This window comes from Cavia porcellus, unplaced genomic scaffold, assembly GCF_034190915.1.
Source record: "Cavia porcellus strain 051 isolate PalLab524CR breed Dunkin Hartley unplaced genomic scaffold, mCavPor4.1 scaffold_11, whole genome shotgun sequence".
In the NCBI taxonomy this organism is placed as follows: domain Eukaryota; kingdom Metazoa; phylum Chordata; class Mammalia; order Rodentia; family Caviidae; genus Cavia; species Cavia porcellus.
The window spans coordinates 422,020-442,475 of record NW_026947494.1 but is presented as its reverse complement, the minus strand read 5'-3'; the positions used below and the strand labels follow the sequence as shown (position 1 = coordinate 442,475).

The 20,456-nt window shown below is 41.4% G+C and overlaps 1 protein-coding gene across 1 annotated transcript in view; it reads right to left on the bottom strand.

The window, feature by feature from the left end:
• The window catches only part of Ahrr (aryl hydrocarbon receptor repressor), a 105,821-nt gene that overhangs the window by 74,833 nt on the left and 10,532 nt on the right, over window positions 1-20,456 (bottom strand). Inside the window, exon 3 of the mRNA XM_013140927.2 lies at window positions 13,184-13,365. Within this exon, the coding sequence (XP_012996381.2) occupies window positions 13,184-13,365 (182 nt within the window). The remainder of the gene's footprint in view (window positions 1-13,183; window positions 13,366-20,456) is intronic.

Below are 20,456 nucleotides of genomic sequence, written 5' to 3'. Positions count from 1 at the left end.
TCAAGAAAACCACCAACAACAAATGCTGGAGAGACTAGGGGGAAAAGGAACTCTCCTGCACTGTTGGTGGGAGTGTACACTGGTGCAATCATTGTCTAGGTCAGTTTGGATATTTCTCAAAAAGCTAGGATTGGAAGCCCCATTTGTTCCAGCTATTCTACTTCTAGGAATATTCCCAGAAGTACTGAAAACATCATACCACAGTGATATATGTCAGACACCACTAAGTGTCTATTCACTGAGGAATGGATAAAAAAAAATTGTGGTATTTTTATACAATGGAGTACTACTCAGCTATAAAGAATGATCACACTAGGATATTTATAAATAAATGGGCACAGCTTGAGACCATACTCATAAGTAAAATAAATCAAACTCACATGTATAAATACCAAATAGTTTCCCTATTGTAAGAAATGGTAAGAATATATAAAAGTATGTGGTAATCATGATTCCCCATTATATTGCTTTGAAGCCTTATAATGTTTTCATTCATTAATTGGAATGGTTTTATTCTGGGGTATTTGATTTTATTGTCTGTGATGGTATGATCAGTTAGTCTGAAGATAACAAGACATTATAATAGCTAGTGCTGATTTTAATATCATCTTTTTTTGAAGTCCCACCAAGCTTTTGTTCTTCTGTCTTCATTGGTTTTATCATGTTGTATTTTACTGGATTTTATTATATGTGATAGTATAAACAAAATTTTTTATAGACAAGGAGATAACATAGAAACCATTGTTTGTTTTCTGTTAGTTGGTTCTAAATACCCTATAATACTTTCACCCTCTTAAATGGTTTTACACTGTCTTGTTATATTTGATGCTATAGTATATGAAGGTATACTCAAATATTTCAAAGAAAGAGACACTAGGGGAACTACTGTTACATTGGGTTATCTTTTGCTGAAACACTATGTTGCTTAAATTATTCTGTTCTGACCTGTGTTGTTATGTCCTCTTTTATCTTAATCTCCTTTTTTAAAAAAAGAAAGAAATATTACTCAGCTATAAAAAGGATGATCTTGAGGCCTTCATAGGCAAATGGAGGCAATTTGAGATTATCTTCATAAGTGAAATAAATAAGATCATATTTATAAATATCACATTGTGTCTCTAGTGTAAAAAGTAATAAGAACTGTAGGAGTAATACAACCCCAAATGTGTAATTGCTATTGTAAAAAAATAGAGGAAAAGAAAGTGCTCTAAATGATATAACTGCATGTATGTGTGTGATATAACTGCATGCATGTAAGTGTGTAGGATTGATAACCATATTACTAAGTTTTTGTTGGATCATTGATCTGAACTGTTTTCAGTCTCACTGTTTGAATGTCCACTTTGTATGCTTTAATTTTGTTACTGGAACAACTATTTCTAAGATGAAAGTATGTAATTTATCAACTAGTGATTTCTTAGTGTTTTTTTTCCCTTTGGAATTCTGTATTGTTGCTACCCTTTTTTCTATTTTGCTTTTTTCTTTTTAAATAAAATATTTAAATAAAATGCATTTAACATTAAAAAAAGGAAAAGCCCATCAGAATCATAGCACATGTCTTAACACAAATCCGTACATCTAGGGGAGTTTGGAGTGAGGTGTTTTGAGTCCTAAATAAAATTCTCAAAATCAGATTGATGTATTCTGAAAAACTATTCTGCAATACTGATTGAGAAATAAGATATTTCGAAGACAAAGAACACATGACCAACAACCAGCACTAAAAAAATGTTCTGAAAGATATTTTAGAAAAAGACAATGAAGGCAACAATTCAAGAATCCAATAGAATGAATCCATCAAGCAAAACAAGAAATAAATGAAAGGGAAAGAAAAGGAGCCAACAACAGGAAAATAATATGACAAGGATAAGTCAGCACCTATCAGTTATAATCATCAATGTGAATGGTCTCAACTCACTGATGAAAAGACACAGACGAGCAGAATGGATCAAGAAACAAGATCCAACAGCACACCACAAACAACACATCTAACTGAAAAAGAAATTCATAGACTAAATGTCAAAGGATGACAGGAACCCAGGAACCATCCAACAGGAACCCAGGAAAAAACAAGAGTAATTATTATATTTGCAGACAAAGTGAATTTCAAGCCAAAACTGATTAAGAGAGATAAAGAACATCATTACATCCAGTAAAGGGAACAATCCAAGAGGAAGCAAATAACAACCATAAATATATATGCACTAAATACTGGCTCACCCAACTGGATAAAACAAATATTATCAAACTACTTAATGAAATTGAAAGGGAAGCAGTATTCCCAAATTCATTTCTGAAAGCGAGCATTACTCTGATATCAAAACCAGAGAAGGACCCAACTCAGAAAGAGAATTACAGGTCAATCTCCCTAACGAACATAGATGCAAAAATCCTCAATAAGATATTGGCAAACAGAATGCAGCAAATCATTAAGAAGATTTTATACCATTTCCAAGTAGGGTTCATCTCTGTGAGACAGGGATGGTTCAACATATGTAAATCCATAAATGCAATACACCATGTTAACAGAGCCAAGAACAAAATTCATATGATCATCTCAATAGATGCAGAAAAAGCTTTTGACAAAGTCTAGCACCCATTCATGATAAAGACCCTACAGAAAATTGGAATAAATGGTATCTAGCCCAATCTGATAAAAGCCATTTATGACAAACCAACAATTAACATCATAATAGATGGACACAAATGAAAACTTTTTATCTAACATCAGGAACAAGACAAGGATGCCCACTATCTCCACTCTTATTCAACACAGCCTTGGAAACTTTCACCAGAGCAATTCGATAAGAGAAAGAAATAAAAGGAATAAATATAGGAAAAGAAGAATGTAAATTATTGTTACATAAAGCCTACATGACACTCTATGTAGAAGACTCCAAAAACTCTGCTAAAAAAACTGGTGGATTTACTTAACAAATTCAGTAGCATATCTGGATACAAAGTCAACACTCACAAATCAATAACCTTGTACATGAATAACACACTCACTGAGGTAGGAATTAGGGAAACAACATGTTTCACAATAGCATCTAAAAGATGAAAAATCTCAGGGTCAATGTAATGAAGGAAGTAAAAGACCTGTGCATTGAAAACTACAGTACTCTGAGAAGGAAACGAGGGTATTAGAAAATGGAGAGATACCCCTTGCTCTTGGGTAGGAAGAGCCAGAGCAGTGAAAGTGGTCATAGCTCCAAAACTGTTATACAGACTTAATGCAATTCTGATCAAAATTTCACTAATATATCATACAGAATTAGAAAAAAACTATCCTAAAATTCATCTGGAACCAGGAGAGACTTAGAAGAGCAAAAGTAATTCTGGACAACAAAGGCAAGACGGGGCATCATAATCCCTGACTTAAAATTATACTATAAAGCTATTGTGATAAAAGCAGCATGGTACTGGCAAAAAACCCAAACAACCTCCCCAAAAGAAACAGACCCAAAGGTTAATGGAACAGATTAGAAGATACAGCAACAACTCCAGACATTCTGAGCCACCTTATTTTTTACAAAGGTGCCAAACACATTCAGTGCAAGAGAGAAAGAAAAAAGAAAAAAAAATAGCAAGCTCAAATAAATACCCTAATATTGAATATCAAGGTTCTAGAAAAAGAAGAGCTAGCTGAATCCACAACACAGGGAAAGGAGGAAATTGTAAAGATCAGAGCAGAAATTAATGCAATTGAAACTAGGACAACAATACAAAAAATTAATGAAATGAACAGTTAATTGTTTGAAACATTACATAAAATAGACAAGCTTATCCAATCTTACCAAAAAGGAAAGAAATGATCCATATCCATGCAATTAGAAATGAAAAGGGCAAAATCACAATGGATCCTGCAAAAACCCAGATTATGAATACCCACTTTGAGAACCTGTACTCAAAGATGGAAAACGTAGAAGAAATGGACAAATTCTGAGATACACGAGTTACTGAATCAAGACAATGAAATCAGGCTGAATCAAAGCTGAGTCAAGAAGATGAAAACATTCTAAATAACCCAATAACAGTCAGTGAAACTGAAAAATAATAATTTAAATAAATTAACAACCAAGAAAAGTCCAGATTCTGACAAATTCACTACCAAATTCTACAAGAACTTTTAGAAAAGATCTAATGTCACTTTTTCTCGAACTCTTCAATGAAACTGAAAGGAAATCAGTGTTGTCAAAGTCATTCCTGGAAGCAAGTGTTGGCTTGATACCAAAACCAGAGAAGGATCCAACCAAAAGAGAACTACATGTCAGCTTCCTTAATGAACATAATAGCAAAAATCCTCAAAACAATACTGGAAAACAGAAGCAGCAAATCATCATGGTAATTATACATCCTGCCCAAATAGGATTTATCACAGGGATGCAGGCATGTTTCAGCATATGCAAATCAGTACACCACACTAACAGAACCAAGGCAAAAAAATAAAAAATAAAAAGAAACCATGATCATCTCAATAGATGCAAGCAGAAAATGCATTTGACAACCCAACACCCATTCACAATAAAATTCCTACAGAAATTGGAGTAGAATTTATCTCAATCTGACAAAAGCCACCTATGACAAGCCAACAACCAACATCATACTAAATGGTCAAAAACTGAAATCTTTCACTGTAAGTTAGGAACAAGACAAAGGTGTCCACTGTCATCACTCCTATTCAATATAGTTTTGCAAACGTTAGCCCAAGCAATTGGATAACAGAAAGAAATAAAAGGAATACGAAGAGAAATTTAAATTATCATTCTTTATAGACATGATACTCTATATAGAAGGCTACCCAAAACTCCACAAAAATATTCCTAAAATTAATAGCCAAATTCAGCAGCATAGCAGAATATATGGTAAACACTCAAAAATCAATAGCATTTCATTACACAATATAACAAACTAACTGAGAGGCAAATTAGGTTAAAAATACCTTTCATAGTAACATCAAGAAAAATAAAATACTTAGGAAGTGATCTAACAAAGGAAGTGAAAGACCTGTACATTAAAAACTATAGTACTCTTAAAAGAAGATCAAATAAGATATAAGGAAATGGAACAATACACCCTCTTCTTGGATATGCAGAATATAGTGAAAAATGGTCATAGTTCTAAAATTGTTATACGATTTAATGTAATACCATACCTCACAGAACTAGAGAAAACAATTTTAAAATTTATTTTGAACCAGAAGAGTCCTAGAATAGCAAAAGCAATTTTGGATCACAAAGGCAGTGTAATCCCTAATTTGAAGTTATACTGCAAAGCTATCATGATAAAAACAGCATGGCACTGGCAAAATAAATAAATAAAACCAGACCCAAACATCAATGGAACCTAGCAGAAAATGCATAAAGAACTCCCAAGTACAGTTAGCCACCTTATTTTTGACAAAGGGGTCAAACACCTTCACTGGAGGAAAGATAGCCTTTTTAATAAATGGTACTGGGAAAATTGATTTTCCAGGTGTCATAAATTGAACCTCATCATGCACTACACTAAAACTGAACTTGATCAAAGATCTAAATATAAACATAGAAACATTAATCTTCTGGAACATAGAATAGGTACAACTCCTGAAGACATAGGTGTAGGAAAAGTTTATGAACAAAATCCTGATCAACAACTGAGATCATCTCAAATTTAAAAGGCTTTGCACAGCAAAAGAAACCACCAACAGAGTGAAAAGACAACTTACAGGATGGGGAAAAAATTTACCAGCTACTTCTCAGACAAAGGAGTAACATTTAGAATGATGCATAAAGAACAACAACAACAAAAGAAAAACCCTAAAACCCTTCAAACTTAAAGATCCAATCCAAAAACAAACATCTGCTATGATCAGACATTTCTCAGCTGGAGAAGTATAAATAGCAAATAAATATATGAGAAAAATGGTCAACAGTGCTCACTCTGGCAGAACATATACTAAAAAAAAAAAAGTTCAACATCACTGATCCTTTGAGAAATGCAAATTAAAACAATACTGAGATTCCATCTCATTACAGAAAGAATAGATATCATCAAGAAATCAACTAATAACAAATGCTGGCAGGGCTATGGGGGAAAAAGGAACCTTTTTCCACAGCTGGTGGGAGTGTCAGTTGGTACAACCAATATGGAAGTTGATACAGAGATTTCTCAAAAACTTAAAACCAGCAGTTTCGTTCAACCATGTTATTCTCCTTCTAGGTTATCTTCATGAAAGAGTTAAAAGAATCATACCACAGTGATATATGCATACCCATGTTATAACAGCATAGTTTATAATAGCTAGCCTTGGAAACCACCCAGATGCCCATCAATGGATGAATGGATAAAAAATGTAGTTCTTTATACAATGAAGTACTACTCTACCATAAAGAAAGATTAACTTGAATCATTTATAGGAAAATGGATGCATCAACAGAATTAAGAAACAACTTACTGAATTGCAAAAATATTTGTCACATTATTCATCTAAAGAGAAAGTAAATCCAGAATATACAAGGACCACAAACAACAGCAAAATCCAAAAAATATATATAACTTAAGATGGGCAAATGATCTGAATAGACATTTCCCAAAAGATAATATATGAATAGCCAAGAAATATATAAAAATTATTTTGCATCATGAATCATCAGAGAAGGAGGGACCAGACCCACAATGAGATTAGAATAGCTACTTTTTTTAAAAAAAAAAAAGACATGATAACAAATGCTGGCAAGGAAGTAGACAAAAAAGATCTCATACATGGTCAGTAGGGAGATAAATTAATATAGCCATAGTAGGAAGAATGTAGAAGTGCTGACAAAATAAAAATAAAATCACTGTATCAAACACCTGCACTCCTGTCTACTGCAACACAGTTTACAACAGGGATATCTGTCAGCAACTGAATGGATAAAGAAAACATGGCACATAAGCACAGTGGAATACTAGTTAGCCACAGAGGAATGAAATACAGCAATATGGCCAGAATCAGGGTGACATTATGTTAAGTGATACAAGCTGGCCATTGGAAGTCTCTTTCATTTGTGTAGGCTAAAAATGCAGCTCCCCTAGAAGTGGGCAGTGGACTAAAGGTCACTAGAGAACAGGTAGGGCGCTGGGCAGGGGACAGAGTAAGTGGAAGTTCCAATATCGTATGGCTCAGCAGGTGAGTGCAGCTACATTTTAAAGGAACTGAAGAAGATGCTGAGGGCTCACCACACAGACAACTGTGACTGTGTGTGCGAAGAAGAGAGAGCCAGTGACTCCAATCTACCCACTGCACACTACACACACATATCACATTAGATCGATAAGCACGAGTGACTGTCATTTGGAAAATAAGATCTAAATAATATTTTAAATAAAGAAGACAAGGAGGGGCACTGTGGGAAAATTTTGGGTGTGCTGTTACAAGTGTGCACTGTCTCCTCCTCAGATGCCACAGAGCATGGCTTCCTGCCATGGCACCCCTGAGCCCTGTTGATCCTGTTCTCCTTGGCTACCACTGCCCACTCCTGCCTCTGACCACCTGCCCTGCCCAGGCCTGTGTCCATGACATGGGGTGGTGACCAGAGTATAGACAGTTCCTATATTTTTATTCCCAATAGTTCGGGATGCAAGTAGTCCTCACAGGCACATGTATACACACCCTGGGCCCCGGATCCAGCTTCGCCACAGGATCCTAGTCCTTGCCCGCCTCTTCTACATCCTCCCTGTTCCTCAGTCCCTTGCTCTTCCACTGCCTGCTGGGCTGGAATGGCCAGCTCTCCACTGGGCCCGCACCATTGGCTCTGATTTCAGAGCTCACAGCTTGTTTCCTCCAAGCTTTCCAGTTTTAGTTTCCTTCATGCTTCTGTTTATGTTTCACTTTTATTCAATGTCAAATTTACAGTAAATTTATATGAACACACCCCAAAGACCTTTCCCTTGAGGTTCCTCTAGAGTTTTACCCACTGTCCCAACAACAGCTTCAAAATGGGCCCCAGAGCAGGACTGCAGCTACATGGTCTTCACACTTCACTGCCCTGTCCCCCCCCTCCAGCCATTCCTGGAACTGATGGTACCCAGACTCTGAAGACAACAGGCCACCAGCCCTGTAGACAGCCCTCTCTGGAGGATGGGCCTGTCCTCATGGGTCAGACCAGGATGAGCGCCTTTATGTGAAGGTCACAGAGGGACATGGGGCCCCACTCACATGATGGCTTTCCTCCTCCCTACATGTCTAGTGAGGAGGATTCATGGGGACTCTGCAGGATATGCTATGACATCCAGGGACAAGTCTCCTGGAGCTTGGTAGGGGATACCACGCTGCAGGTGGAAGCACCAGGAAACCCACAGGTCAAAGGTCCACATTCTCTGTGGACTGAAAGGACATACTGACCACACACCAGCCTGGGGAATTCACGCCTGCCCAGAAGGGCACCTGCCACTGTGCTGAGGGATAGAATCGCCTGTGTCCACTAGGGCATGATGGTCTCCCAAGACACTCAGGGATGCCAAGGTGCCCCGCTGCTATGTGCCAGCTCCCAGCTGCTCCTAATCTCTAAGCTGCTTTTTCCTGCTCCTGCTGCTCACTACTGGTGGGTCAGGTGCAGCGGGAAGGTGCCAACCTGGCCTAACCCATCTGTGTGGACCCAGATGAGGCCACTGGAGGACTCACTAATGACCAAGAAGCCTCACTGGGGCCACCCGACAGCAGATGTAGAACCACAAGGGACCTGACCCTTCCACAAAGAGGCCTGCAAGGCTATAGAGAGTAACTCCTTCCTGTAGCCTGCATGGACCTAAGCACTGCAAAGGAAAGAAGACAGGCTCTTCTTCTTGGCCAGCTTTATCTGTTGGAAACAACTAAAAGAGGTAGGAAAGAAATCAGCTTATTAAATAAGAGCAGTCTTTGTATTTTGTTTTTACAGTATGTATTATGTCCATCCTTTTGGTTTGACTGACTCTGTTTTGTTATGTCACATTTGGTTTTATTCTCTTCAAAAAAAGTAATAAGAACTGTGGGAGTAATAAAACCCAAAATGTGTAACTGTCATTGTACAAAAGAGAGGAAAAGAAAGTGCTCTAAAGGACATAACTGCGTGTATATTTAAGTGTATAAGATAGATAACCATATTACTGAGTTTTGTTGGATCATTGAACAGAACTGTCTGCAGTCTCACTGTTTGAATGTCCACTTTGTATGCTGTGATTTTGTAACTTGAACAGCTATTTCTAAGATGACAATATGTAATCTGTTAGCTAGTGATTTCCTACTGTTTGTTTTTTCTGAGATTCTGTATAACTTGAACCCTTTTTCTGTTTTTTTTTCCTTTTTCTCCTTAAATAAAATTTTTTTAAAAAGAAGTGAAAAAATACGAGCAGTCCTTCCATATAATCACAGTGGTACTCAGGTAGGTAAACCACCAAAGCTTCAAAAGCCTCAGCTCCTTTGCATATGAACTCTGAGATCTGAAGCCAAATTCTCATTCAAACAGCACCTAAATCAGAGCTGGGTGAGGCTTGACACAGGGTTCCCCTCCTGCCAAATTCCCCTTCAGCAATTAGCCTGTGAAACCACACAACGTGTGCGCTTCTATAACTATGGTAGACAGATGTGGGACAAACATTTCCTTTCCAAAAGGGAGCAATCAAAGGTAACAAGGGGTGATGAGTCCAAGCAAGTCCAAGACCTACAGGGCAAATGTCATAGGATCTGGGAGCTTAGAGGAATACCCTGGGGCCAAATGCTCAGGCAGCCTGGAAGCGTAGCCTGGCCAGTGTCTCTCCCAGCAGAGCCCTTCTGAAGCCTGACAGGTTGGGATGGATGAATGGCTCCGTTGTCCCTCCTTATGCCTGTTGGTTCCATCTGGCCAGACTTGCTGTACCCCGGACCTCTTCCTGATTAGACTTGGGGTTCACACCCGGTCTCCTTCTCTTGATGATTCTTATTGTGATGGAGCACAGTACCACCGACTGGGCCGCTTAGACAACACGGGCTAATTTTCCATGTGCTAGAGGCTGGTGGTCAGGTCTAGGTCCCTGTTGATATGGGTGCTGTGAGGGATTTTGCTGGTTTGGGACATCTGCCTGTTTGGGTTGTCTTCATGTGGTCTTTCTTGGATCCTAGAGGGCTCTTTCCTGTCTCCTTCACAAGGGCATAATGTAGTCGAGCCTGACCTTATCTTTTCAGCTTTATTTAGATCAATGACAAAGGCTACATCTCCAAATACGACCGACCATACTGAGATCAGGGCTTCAACCCCTGAGTTTTGGAGAGATACAAACTCTCAATTCACAACAAGCATCATCAAGAGAAGAGTAATTCTTTAGTTAAAGCTGGAAATCAGTTAACCACTGCACACTTGAAGCCTGGCTTTAAAGTCCTAAAAGGTCTCCAGGAGTGTCTGGTTCTTTCATGCTAGTGAATGTGGGGCATCCTGCATTCAAGGCCCCACAACACAGCTTGTGATGTCACAGGCTGCTGCTTTGGGTTCACCCAGGTGAATTTGAGGCCTATATACCCTGCACAGCCTTGTGAGTAGGGAGCCAGGGTGGGTCTTGGGCAGTGGCTCCTGAAGGGCCAGGTAGGAGGGGAGGAGCCGTAGGCTGAGCACAGAGCAGAGAAGGAGAGCGAAGGAGAGAGAGCTCATCTCCCAGGAAAGTCTTCCAGGTCTTGAGGTTGTGGGGTGTGCTGAGCTGAGCTTGTTCCCCCTTCTCTTTGTGCTGTGTTCTGGACATCCCCTCTCCCTGTACTATCTCTACAAGAACACATATCTGCTTGCCAGGTTGACACTCCTGTCTCCTGAACCATCGAGTGGGTGTCCACAGGCCAGTCCTGAGTGGGTGCTGGGCCCTGAACCCTCAGAGCCCAAGATGTCTATGCCCAGAGGCTGCCCTGGACCTCATCCTGCTGGCCACAATGGACCCTAGGAAGCCAGCACCTCCAAACGAGTGACCCGAAGGTGTTTCTCTCCCAGTTTGTCAATAAGGGATACTGGGCTTTGCAGTCCCTCACTCAGGTCAATGCTGAGCCTGGACAGGGCCCAGTTCTCCTCTCTGCACCCCCATGGGATGATAGCTCCTACACTGCTTACCCCAGTTTTCTCTTCACCCTTTTGTGAAGAGCAGAATCGACAAGAGTGGAAAATCCCAGCCTGACAGCTGACCATAAAACATGGTAGAAGCAGAGATTGTGTAACAGAAAACTGCCAGCCCCTTTCTACAGAAACCAAGTAAATAAAATAGCATTACCCGCTGCCTTTTAAATTCACAGAAGCCAACCCCAAACATTGCCAGCAGATGTCCAGGCCACTGTCCTCTCAGAGACAGACACTTTCCAGCTCATGTTCTTCTCAAAGGTGACTTTTACAGATGTTTTAATGAAATTAGTTCATCTTTTTCTAAATCAGCAAGCACAGACTAAGATGCAATTTTCATGGCTTGACTATTTTTTAACTACACAGTGGAAAAAAATTCAGGAAAGCTTAAAGGGGATTGCAGAGTTTAGAATGCTTGGTAGGAAAGCACGTAATAGAAAAGAGGTATGTTAATGGGGCTGGCTCTCATTCTGTGGCAGGCACTGTTAGCACACACAAGGCCCTGGTTCCATTCCCAGGAACACCTCTCACCATGCATACACACACACACACACACACACACACACACACACACACACACACACACACAAAGTACTATTTCACCTGAATATAAAAGCTGAACCACTCTCATAAAGCCTGTGGACCTGGAGGGGTCACTTTCTCTCAGCATCTGCAGAACACTTGCAGGCACAGTGACCCAGGCAGATATCCTGGGCATCTGCCTGCATCAGCAAAGATGTAGCGATACACATCTCCAACTTTGCAGTCAGTGGGGGATAAAAAAGGAAAATTACTGTGACAACCAAGCATTTGGGTGGACTTCTGGACAGCCATCAGAACTGACTGGAGCAGCAGAATTGGAGCTTACTAGAGCCACCGTGCTCTGCCTGGGCACAGGTAGACTGGTCCAGAGAGGAAACACCCAGGAAACTTCCCGTCTCTGGCCGATGAAGGACACAGGGTACATAGCGAGGCAGGATATGTAGGAGGTGTGCCTGAACAAATGACAAAGCCACTTTCATATCTGGGAATCTTCCTACCCTGGTGGCCTATGATATCCAGACACCAATGCTGCCCCCTTTAACCTTGGGGTTTGTTAATGTCCCTAGAGGCCAAGGATCTACTGGACTATACTGTTCAACTATAAAAGGGGTACTCCCCACAAGAAAGAATCCAGAGGCCTTCATTCATGGAGTCCACACATAGGAGAGTCTGAGAGACTGTCCCTACTCCCCCACCATCAGTCCCTGCAGAGACACACAGTTTGCACTCTCTCTGCCTTCTGTGGGGACACAGAGGTCCCAATCCTTTGCCTCCACTCCAGCCCCTGGAGAACCAAGGGCCCACCCTGCATAGTAAACCCCTCAGGCCTGACAACACCAGCACATAGAGCACAGAAACCAAGCAGCATCACTTAGAACAGGTCCACTACCACTCTGCAAATCCAAGCCCCCAGGGAACCAAAACTGTGACCTCAAGAAACCTAGGACAGGCAGGACCTGGCCACATCTTTCAGACATCAGTAAATAGAGTCCAGGTAAAACTCTGACTGAAGGCTGGTGAGGGACAAAGGGTGTACAGAGAGGCAGGGCAAATGGGCCAGGGCTAGGGCCCCTTGATATCAGCCCACCATCATTCTCTCCCCGAGCAAGAGTATCAGGGTACAGGGAAGGACACAAATCTGCTACCCAGGCATCAGCTAGGAGAGGGAACAGAGCAGTGCTTGGCTCTGGCCTACAGCACAGCCCTTGGTTTACTACACAGGAACACTGAGTTCAGTGGGTAGGGTGTATGAGCAGCACGGAGTGGGGAGGTGCAAAATGGGCCACATGTGGACACTTGGCATCCTAACCAGCAAGCCCTGCTCCTCACGAAGTAACCCCAGCTGCGGAAGCCCTGGGAGATGGGCAGGGGTGACTCCCTGGCACAGGCATTCAGCAACCCAGGATCCTTGTCATGTAGGTGGAAGTCCCTGACCCGAGGCCCTTGGGCCAGCCAGGGCCTCTTTGAGCAGTTGGGTGGATTGGGAGTAGGACACAGAACTTTTCGGTCACAGCTGGATCCAGTGGGGCCCTGCTGGGTTCACAAGAACACAGGTAGGCATGAGCGAACCCTACCTTGGAAGAAACTCTTCACCCGGAGGTAACTGACACTGAGGCGCAGGACAGACAGCTTGTCCAGCTTGGAGATGACATCAGGTGGGAAGGGCAGGAGGCTGGCCAGGTGGTCCAGCTCAGCGTTGAGGCGGTCTCGGTGCCGTTTGGAGGGGTTCGTTGTCTCAGCCCCCATGGCAGGCCTCCTGTAGGGAGCAGACTCTCTCAAATGGCTGCCACCAGGAGCTGTTGCCCCAAGACAGAAGCAATGAGGACTAAAACTCACTCAGCCCTGAAGATGTAGATCGAGAAACTGGATATTTCATCTGCAAATATAACTCAGCATGTGGAGGAAATACAGAACAGGTTCTATGAGGACAGAGGCTCTAGTGAGAATCAAGGGTGTGATGCTTTGCTGTGTGACCCTGGCTTATGTCTTGACCTCTCTGTGCCACAGTTCCCTGGGGTAGGAGAAGGACAACTGGCCCAGGTCAGCTGGGCAAGAGAGCCTGCATTCATTTAGCCTCCTTCAGGGTTTCCTTGGAACCTAACCAAAGTCTAATATCATCCAGCAAAATAACAGTTCCCCCACGGGTAGCATGCAATCCACTAACAGATCCCCAGCAGCTGTCACAATGCTCTGGGCCTTGTAGCACCCAGACCTTCAAGTCGGGGCTAAAGGGCTGGTGAATCTGATTTTCAGCACATGAGGGTAGGCTGATGGTCATCCAAGGGCTACGATGGTGGTCCACATCGGGTGTTTGGTCCTGCATGGGCCACAGCTCCTGCAACTCAGTGCCACATGGGAGAGCCCTGCTCTCCACTCCTCAGCCACTTCTCCTCTATCATCAGCACCAAAGCAGAGTGGCCAAGCACCCAAAGTGTATTTCACAGGAATGGCCCCTGCATCTGATCCTGTCACTGCACTGTGACAGTCTCTTTGACTGACACTGTTGCCCCACAGCATGGTGTCTTCACCGGATCCTGTTACTTCACAGTGAAGACCCCCCACCTGACCCTGCTGCTTCCCAGTGATGATCCTTTCATGTGACTCTTCCCCACAGTGGTGGCTCCTTCATCTGAACCTCTTATCTCATAAATATTTCCCTTTTATCTCTCTCCATTACTTCCCAGTGACGGTCCCTTCACCTAGCACTTTTTAATTGTTACACAGAAACAACTTCAACTGACCTTCCTTCAAGGCATCACCTACCTCTAAAAGAAAAATGTCAACAAGACTGGAACCCCAGTACCTGGAGTGGTTGGGAGCATGGAAGAGATTTGCATTGGGAGAATCAGAAATGGAGCTGCCTAGCTTAGCAGGCCCCCCTTCCTGGGGCCATAGTGAATTTCAGGTGTGAGGGGCAGTTATGCCTTTGTCTCAGTGTTTTCCCAAGGCCTCATGTGCTCATAGGTGGGGCTTTTTCTAGGTGGCTGGATCTGGGATGGGTGAGTGTGGCCTAATGGTGTGATGCTGAGATTACAGGTGTATGGGTTAGTTGGTTGATCATAGTTCTGAGTGACACCACCCAAAAAGTGAGTCTCCTGGGCGGAGTGTTAAAGGACAGGAAGAAGTTGCTGCCACTGCTGTTGCCTCCTTCTGCCTGCCCTGCCACACCATGACTGTTTCTTCTCTGCAACTCCTTTCTGTTAGGGAGCCACTGACTACAGACTGAAACCTTTACAAACTGTGAGATGAAGTAAACCTTTCCTCCTTTTACTTTGAGTGTTCAGTATCTTGTCTCAGCAATGAAAATAGTAACAAAGACAGAGACTCTCTGTTTCCAGGACTTGGGGGTCTTTTGTTCAGAATGTCCTTGTTTTCTCTTCTGTTTGCACCACTCAGTAGCCAGCAGCATGCAGATTATGTCCTAAACAGCCTCTTCTATCAGAAACCCCATAGCACAAAGCTGTTTTTATCATTCATTGTCCTGGGCCAGGAACTGAACGGAAGTGTCTAAAAGCTATTTTTTCTGTTTTATTAAACTGAGAATGAATACACATAAAATTAGCTAGCTAAAGTGAGCTGGTCCTGACATTTAGAATTGTCACAAAGCTGTACAACCATCACCTGTATCTAGTTTCAGAGGACTTTATCTCCTCAAAGAAAAACGCTAACCCACTAGCATTCTCTTGAGTGTCCTTCTTTCTGGGCCCAGAAGTTTCCAATGTGGTTTCTGTCCATTTGGATTTGCCATATATATACACAATGGTGACATCTTAGTCCCAGCTTCTTTCATGGACAGAATGCTTCCAAGGATCATCCATGTTGTAGTGTGTGATGTGGCTTTGTTCTGTGGCTGAATCATATTCCAGTGTATGAATGGAACACATGTTATGCATGCATAACATACATATCTTGTGTATGGTAAACATTTGGGTTTTTCCCCTTTCTGATGGTTGTGAATAAAGCTGCACCTACACTGTGGTAGTATAGTTTACCTGTTGACTAGATTGCTCTGGGAGCTGCCTAAGGGATTAGTAAAGCACACCTCTGCGTGTGTCTGTGTGGCTGCATCTGGTCCCTGGTCCCTCACTCTCTGGCTATGTTCCTCTGCTCTGCTTCCTGGTGGCCATGAACTAAGTAAGCATCTTAGCTCTGCCATACCCTTCTGCCATCATGTTTCTACCTTGGAGTAGGCAACCATGAACTGGATCCTTTGAAGTCATGTATAGGGACACGATACTGAGGATCAAAGTCTAATTGCCTTTCTCTGCAAGCACAAAGGAGAAAAACAGCAAGCTGTGCTCCTTTGGCAACACATAGGCATGCTGGCATGTTGTAAGTTCCAGAGAAGTCAACACAGCTGAGATCTAGTTATTTACTTGGGCATACAGATATCAGGAGGCAGATGAATCTTCGGCTACCCTAAAAGCTTGCTCCCATGTCTAAGTAGATAAAAATCAGGCAGGCCAAATGCTCAGGGTTCTTCTGTACACTAGACGCAAACATCCCCTTGACCCCCACTTTCCAGATTAATTCTGAGTCTTTTGGTCCTTCATCCTTGTCCCCCTCACTTCTCTCATCAAAGATAAACTTGTAGGCTAGTCCCTACAAGTGGCACCTGAACAGGAACCTGACCAGAGAAAGTCCACCTGAGTCCAAGGTATAGGGAGCAAGTGATGGGGAGTTTCACAAAAGAAAAGAGTCAGGACAGCTGGCCAAGAAAACGAAAGTGAGTGCACATGGAGAACTTTCTCATCCAGGGCAATGGAGCAGAATTCATCAATCGAAGTCCAACATTATATCTCTTTACTGGAAATTCTGTTGTGCCAGTCTGGCCCTCAAGTATCTGTTATAAGAGGTTATCAAACATACTCCTTGGTCTCCACAGACTGGCATGTTTAATGTAGAGAGTTGGGATGAAGTACGAAAAGGCTTGAAGTGTGCTCACAGGCAGAGTTCTACTAGAGTTAGGGTTAGGATTCTATTATATCCCCTGAAACTTCCTCCACATGGAGCATGGTCTGTGCATTTCTTTGTCCTTTAACCGTGGGAAGACATTCCATACCTAGTGCACCCCTAAGATAAAAATAAGGGTAAAGAGCTCTAGTCCTCTTTTTCATTCTCTTCTTCCTTCCCTTTCATCTGTGATTATACAGGAGTAGTGTCTTCTTATCAAAGATTGGTTAGAGAGGTTGCAATTAATGCAGAGTTCTTTGGGATGCTGACATTTCAGATTAATATTCATACTGATCCTAATAATCCACAGTGAAATGTTAATGAACGTAATCCTTTAGCATATAAATTGCTTAAGTAATTAAAATCCAGTGTCATGAACAATGAGGTTCAAGGACTTATCATGTTGGGCTTGTTGGAGTCTGTCCTAGGAGCCTTAAAATTGGCTCTTTTAGACACTAAGCACTTGGCTAGGTCCTCCCTTTCTTCAGGACAGTATTTAAATTTCCATGCTAATCTTCAAGAGTTAGCAGCTGAACCAGCATGACAGAATTGAGCAGCAGGACATCTAAGGTTATTGAATAAATGCTGTTAGGAACAGATCTATACTCAGATCTAATCCCACATTTAACTGTTTCAGACAAGATTTTTCAGCAAGTGGCTCTCATGATGAAATGAGCTTGGGCAACTATTCTTGAAGAAGGTATTGCCACTCAATCTTTTCTATACATTCTTCAGGGCTCACAGGAGCTTTATGCCCAATTCTTAGCCAGGTTACATGAAGCTGTCCAATGACAGATACCATGTGCCCAAGCAGCAGAAATTATCCAGTTCCAGTGGGTCTTTGAGAATGCTAATAAAGACTGTAAACCAGCACCAGCAACTAAAAATCTTGAAAACTATTTGAAAGTATGTCAAGATATAGATACTGAAGTTCATAAATTCTTTATGTTTGCTCAAGCTGTGTTTAGTTTACTTAAAAATCAGGCTTCTTCAAAAATACAATGTTTTATTTATGTCAAAATGGAACACATCTGTAAACAATGTATCCAGCCCCAGACCAAAAAAGGCTAGCCCTCTCCTGTAAGGGAAAGCATTAGGCCTCTGTCCCAGGTGTCAAAAAGGAAACCACTGGGCTAATCAATGTCACTCTAAATATTAACAAAATGGCACCCTACTGGTAGGAAATAGGATGGGGCCTGACCCCAGGATCAACAAACGATGGGGGCATTCTCAGTACAGGCTTACATCCCCAATCCTCAGTGGGTCTCTGGAGGACTGTTGAATCCCTTATCACCAGTATTCCAGGAAGTACAAGTTTAGACCTTCCTGTTGCTGAACAGGTGGCCTTGATTGGCAGACATAAACCTGCTAAAACCTATGGACCTCTTCCCTTCTGGGTTTAGTCTTTAAAAGTAGGTTAAACCTATAGGGTGTTGAAGTACTTCCTGAGATTATAGATTCTTATTATTGGGGAAAAATTCAGGTTGTGGTTCAGTTGTACGATGTCTGGGTTTGTGAACCAGATTATATTGCCAAATTATTCTTTTACCTGTTATCAAAACTAGAGCTACTAGTGGACAATAGGTCTGAGGGAATAAAATATTTGGCAGTACCTTCCATAAGGAGGTATTCTTCACTCAGGCCATCACAAGCCAATGGCCCATGTATACTATCAAAATTGAAGGAAAATATTTTCAGGGATTAGTGAATACTGGGGCAGGCATTTCAGGGTTGAATTCATTTTAATGGCCACCTGCCTGGCCTTCCAAGCAGTAGCCACCTCCTTAGTGCGGCTTGGGTCATCCAGGAAGGCCATGCAGAGCGCTGTACATATGCCCTATTTAGGCCCTGACAGCTTTAAGTGAGTCTTTCAGCTGTTTATCAGAAGGATCCCAGTCAATTTATGGGGCAGGGATCTGCTGAAAGAATAGTAGATTCAAATTACTAATGAGGCAATAACACCCATTCATAGAACGGTGCAAAATATGGGATGTGGTCCAGGACAAGAACAGGGGAAAAATCAGCAAGATGATTCTAGACTCATAGAAGGCTATCAGAGGAATGAAAATGAAGGTTCTGGCTATGAGATGAATTTTTAATGGGAATCATTGTGACTTCTCTCCATACAAAAACTGCTCTCTCAGTAAAGTTGAAAACCTATGTTCCTGTTTAGGTTGATCAGTGGCCCCCAACAAAGTATTCTCATTCATTTATGAGCATTGATAGAGGAACAGTTAAAGGGGTAGGGCATACTGAGCCTTCCTTTAGTACCTGGAACACTTCTGTTTTGTTATACTAAAGAAATCAGGAAAATAACGGCTGCTTCAGGATTTAAGAGCTATTAATGCATGTATTTACCCTATGGGTGCTCTGCAGACTAGGCTTCCCTCCCCACTGCAGTTCTACAGGACTGGCCTATGATAGTTATTGACCTTAAGGATTGCTCTTCTTTTAAACCATCCCCTTAAATCTGCAGGATCAATCTCATTTTGCTTTTTCTGTTCTTGCCATTAACTTTGCAGAGCCTGTACACTAATATCAATGGACTGTTTTGCCACAGACGATGATGAGATGTCCCACCCTGTGTATTTTGTTGGTCAGGTTTTAGATCTTGTTAGAAAAAAATTTTTCTTGAGTCTATATCATACATGATATGGATGATATATTACTTGCTGTCAATTCTCAGAAATGATGTATCCTTCTTTTTGCAGAAATTAACAGACTTTAATACAACATAGTTTATGCATAGAAAATTCAAACTATCCCCCCTTGTAGTTACTTGGGAACTATGGTAATGAAAAGAGCAGTTCAAGTACATAAATTAACATTAAGAAGATATTCATTACAAACATTAAGTATTTTCCAAAAATTATTGGAGGACATTAATTGGATCTGCTCAAAACTAGGAATACTTACATCAGTTAAGTGATCTGTATAAAACATTACAATGAGATCCAAAATTGAATTCTCCCCATATTCTTACACCTTAAAGCCCTTAAAAGAGTTCCAAGTGAAAGAAGCTGCTTTGGCAAATAGAAAATAAAGTTATTCTAACTGCCTTTTCTGCTGACTATGTGTCCCACTCTTCACTTTCTCATTGGATTCCTTGGTCAAGTGGTGAACAATAAATGCCAATCTACTGAATGGCTTCCTCTCCCCAACCAGCTTACAAAATTTCTTTAAATTTCTACAGATCAAATAACTGAGCTGACTCAGCAAGTCTGTTAGAATTTGATCCCAATCATATCATGCTCCCTGTGCTCTTGCACAGAATATCCATTCATTACAAACTTCCTTATTCTGCCAGATAGCTTTTGCAGATTATATAGAATTCATTGATAATCATTATCTTTATTAGTTGATAATCATTATTCTTCTGATAACTTTGTACAGCTATATTGCCATTATTCATCTTACCTAGAAATACTCTTACCATTATACATCTTACCTAGAAATACCTAGACAATTCCTCTTATGAATGCATTAGCTTACTTTACAGATGAATCATCTTGTGGTTTTGCTGTTTAATGGACTATGCAAAATCACCAGAAAATTGCTACCCCAGATTTTCAGCTCAAAGATCAGAATTAGTTGCTGTAATTACCATATTAGAATGTACTCTGGCAGAAACTGTTAACATTTTATGTGATTCACCCATGTAGTTAATGTTACTAATTGCTTGGAGACTATCACTATACAAGGCACCCTGGATCCCCCTCTGTTCAGTCTATTTATACAATTACAGAAAGCCACTCAAAATAGGACTGCCCCTTTTTATATAAGTCATGTATGCTCATATTCTGGTCTTCCTGGACCAGAAGGAATCATCATGCTGTTAAACCTTATTGCCTTGACTTTTCAATAGGTAGTACTTTGCCATTCTTCGTTCCATCA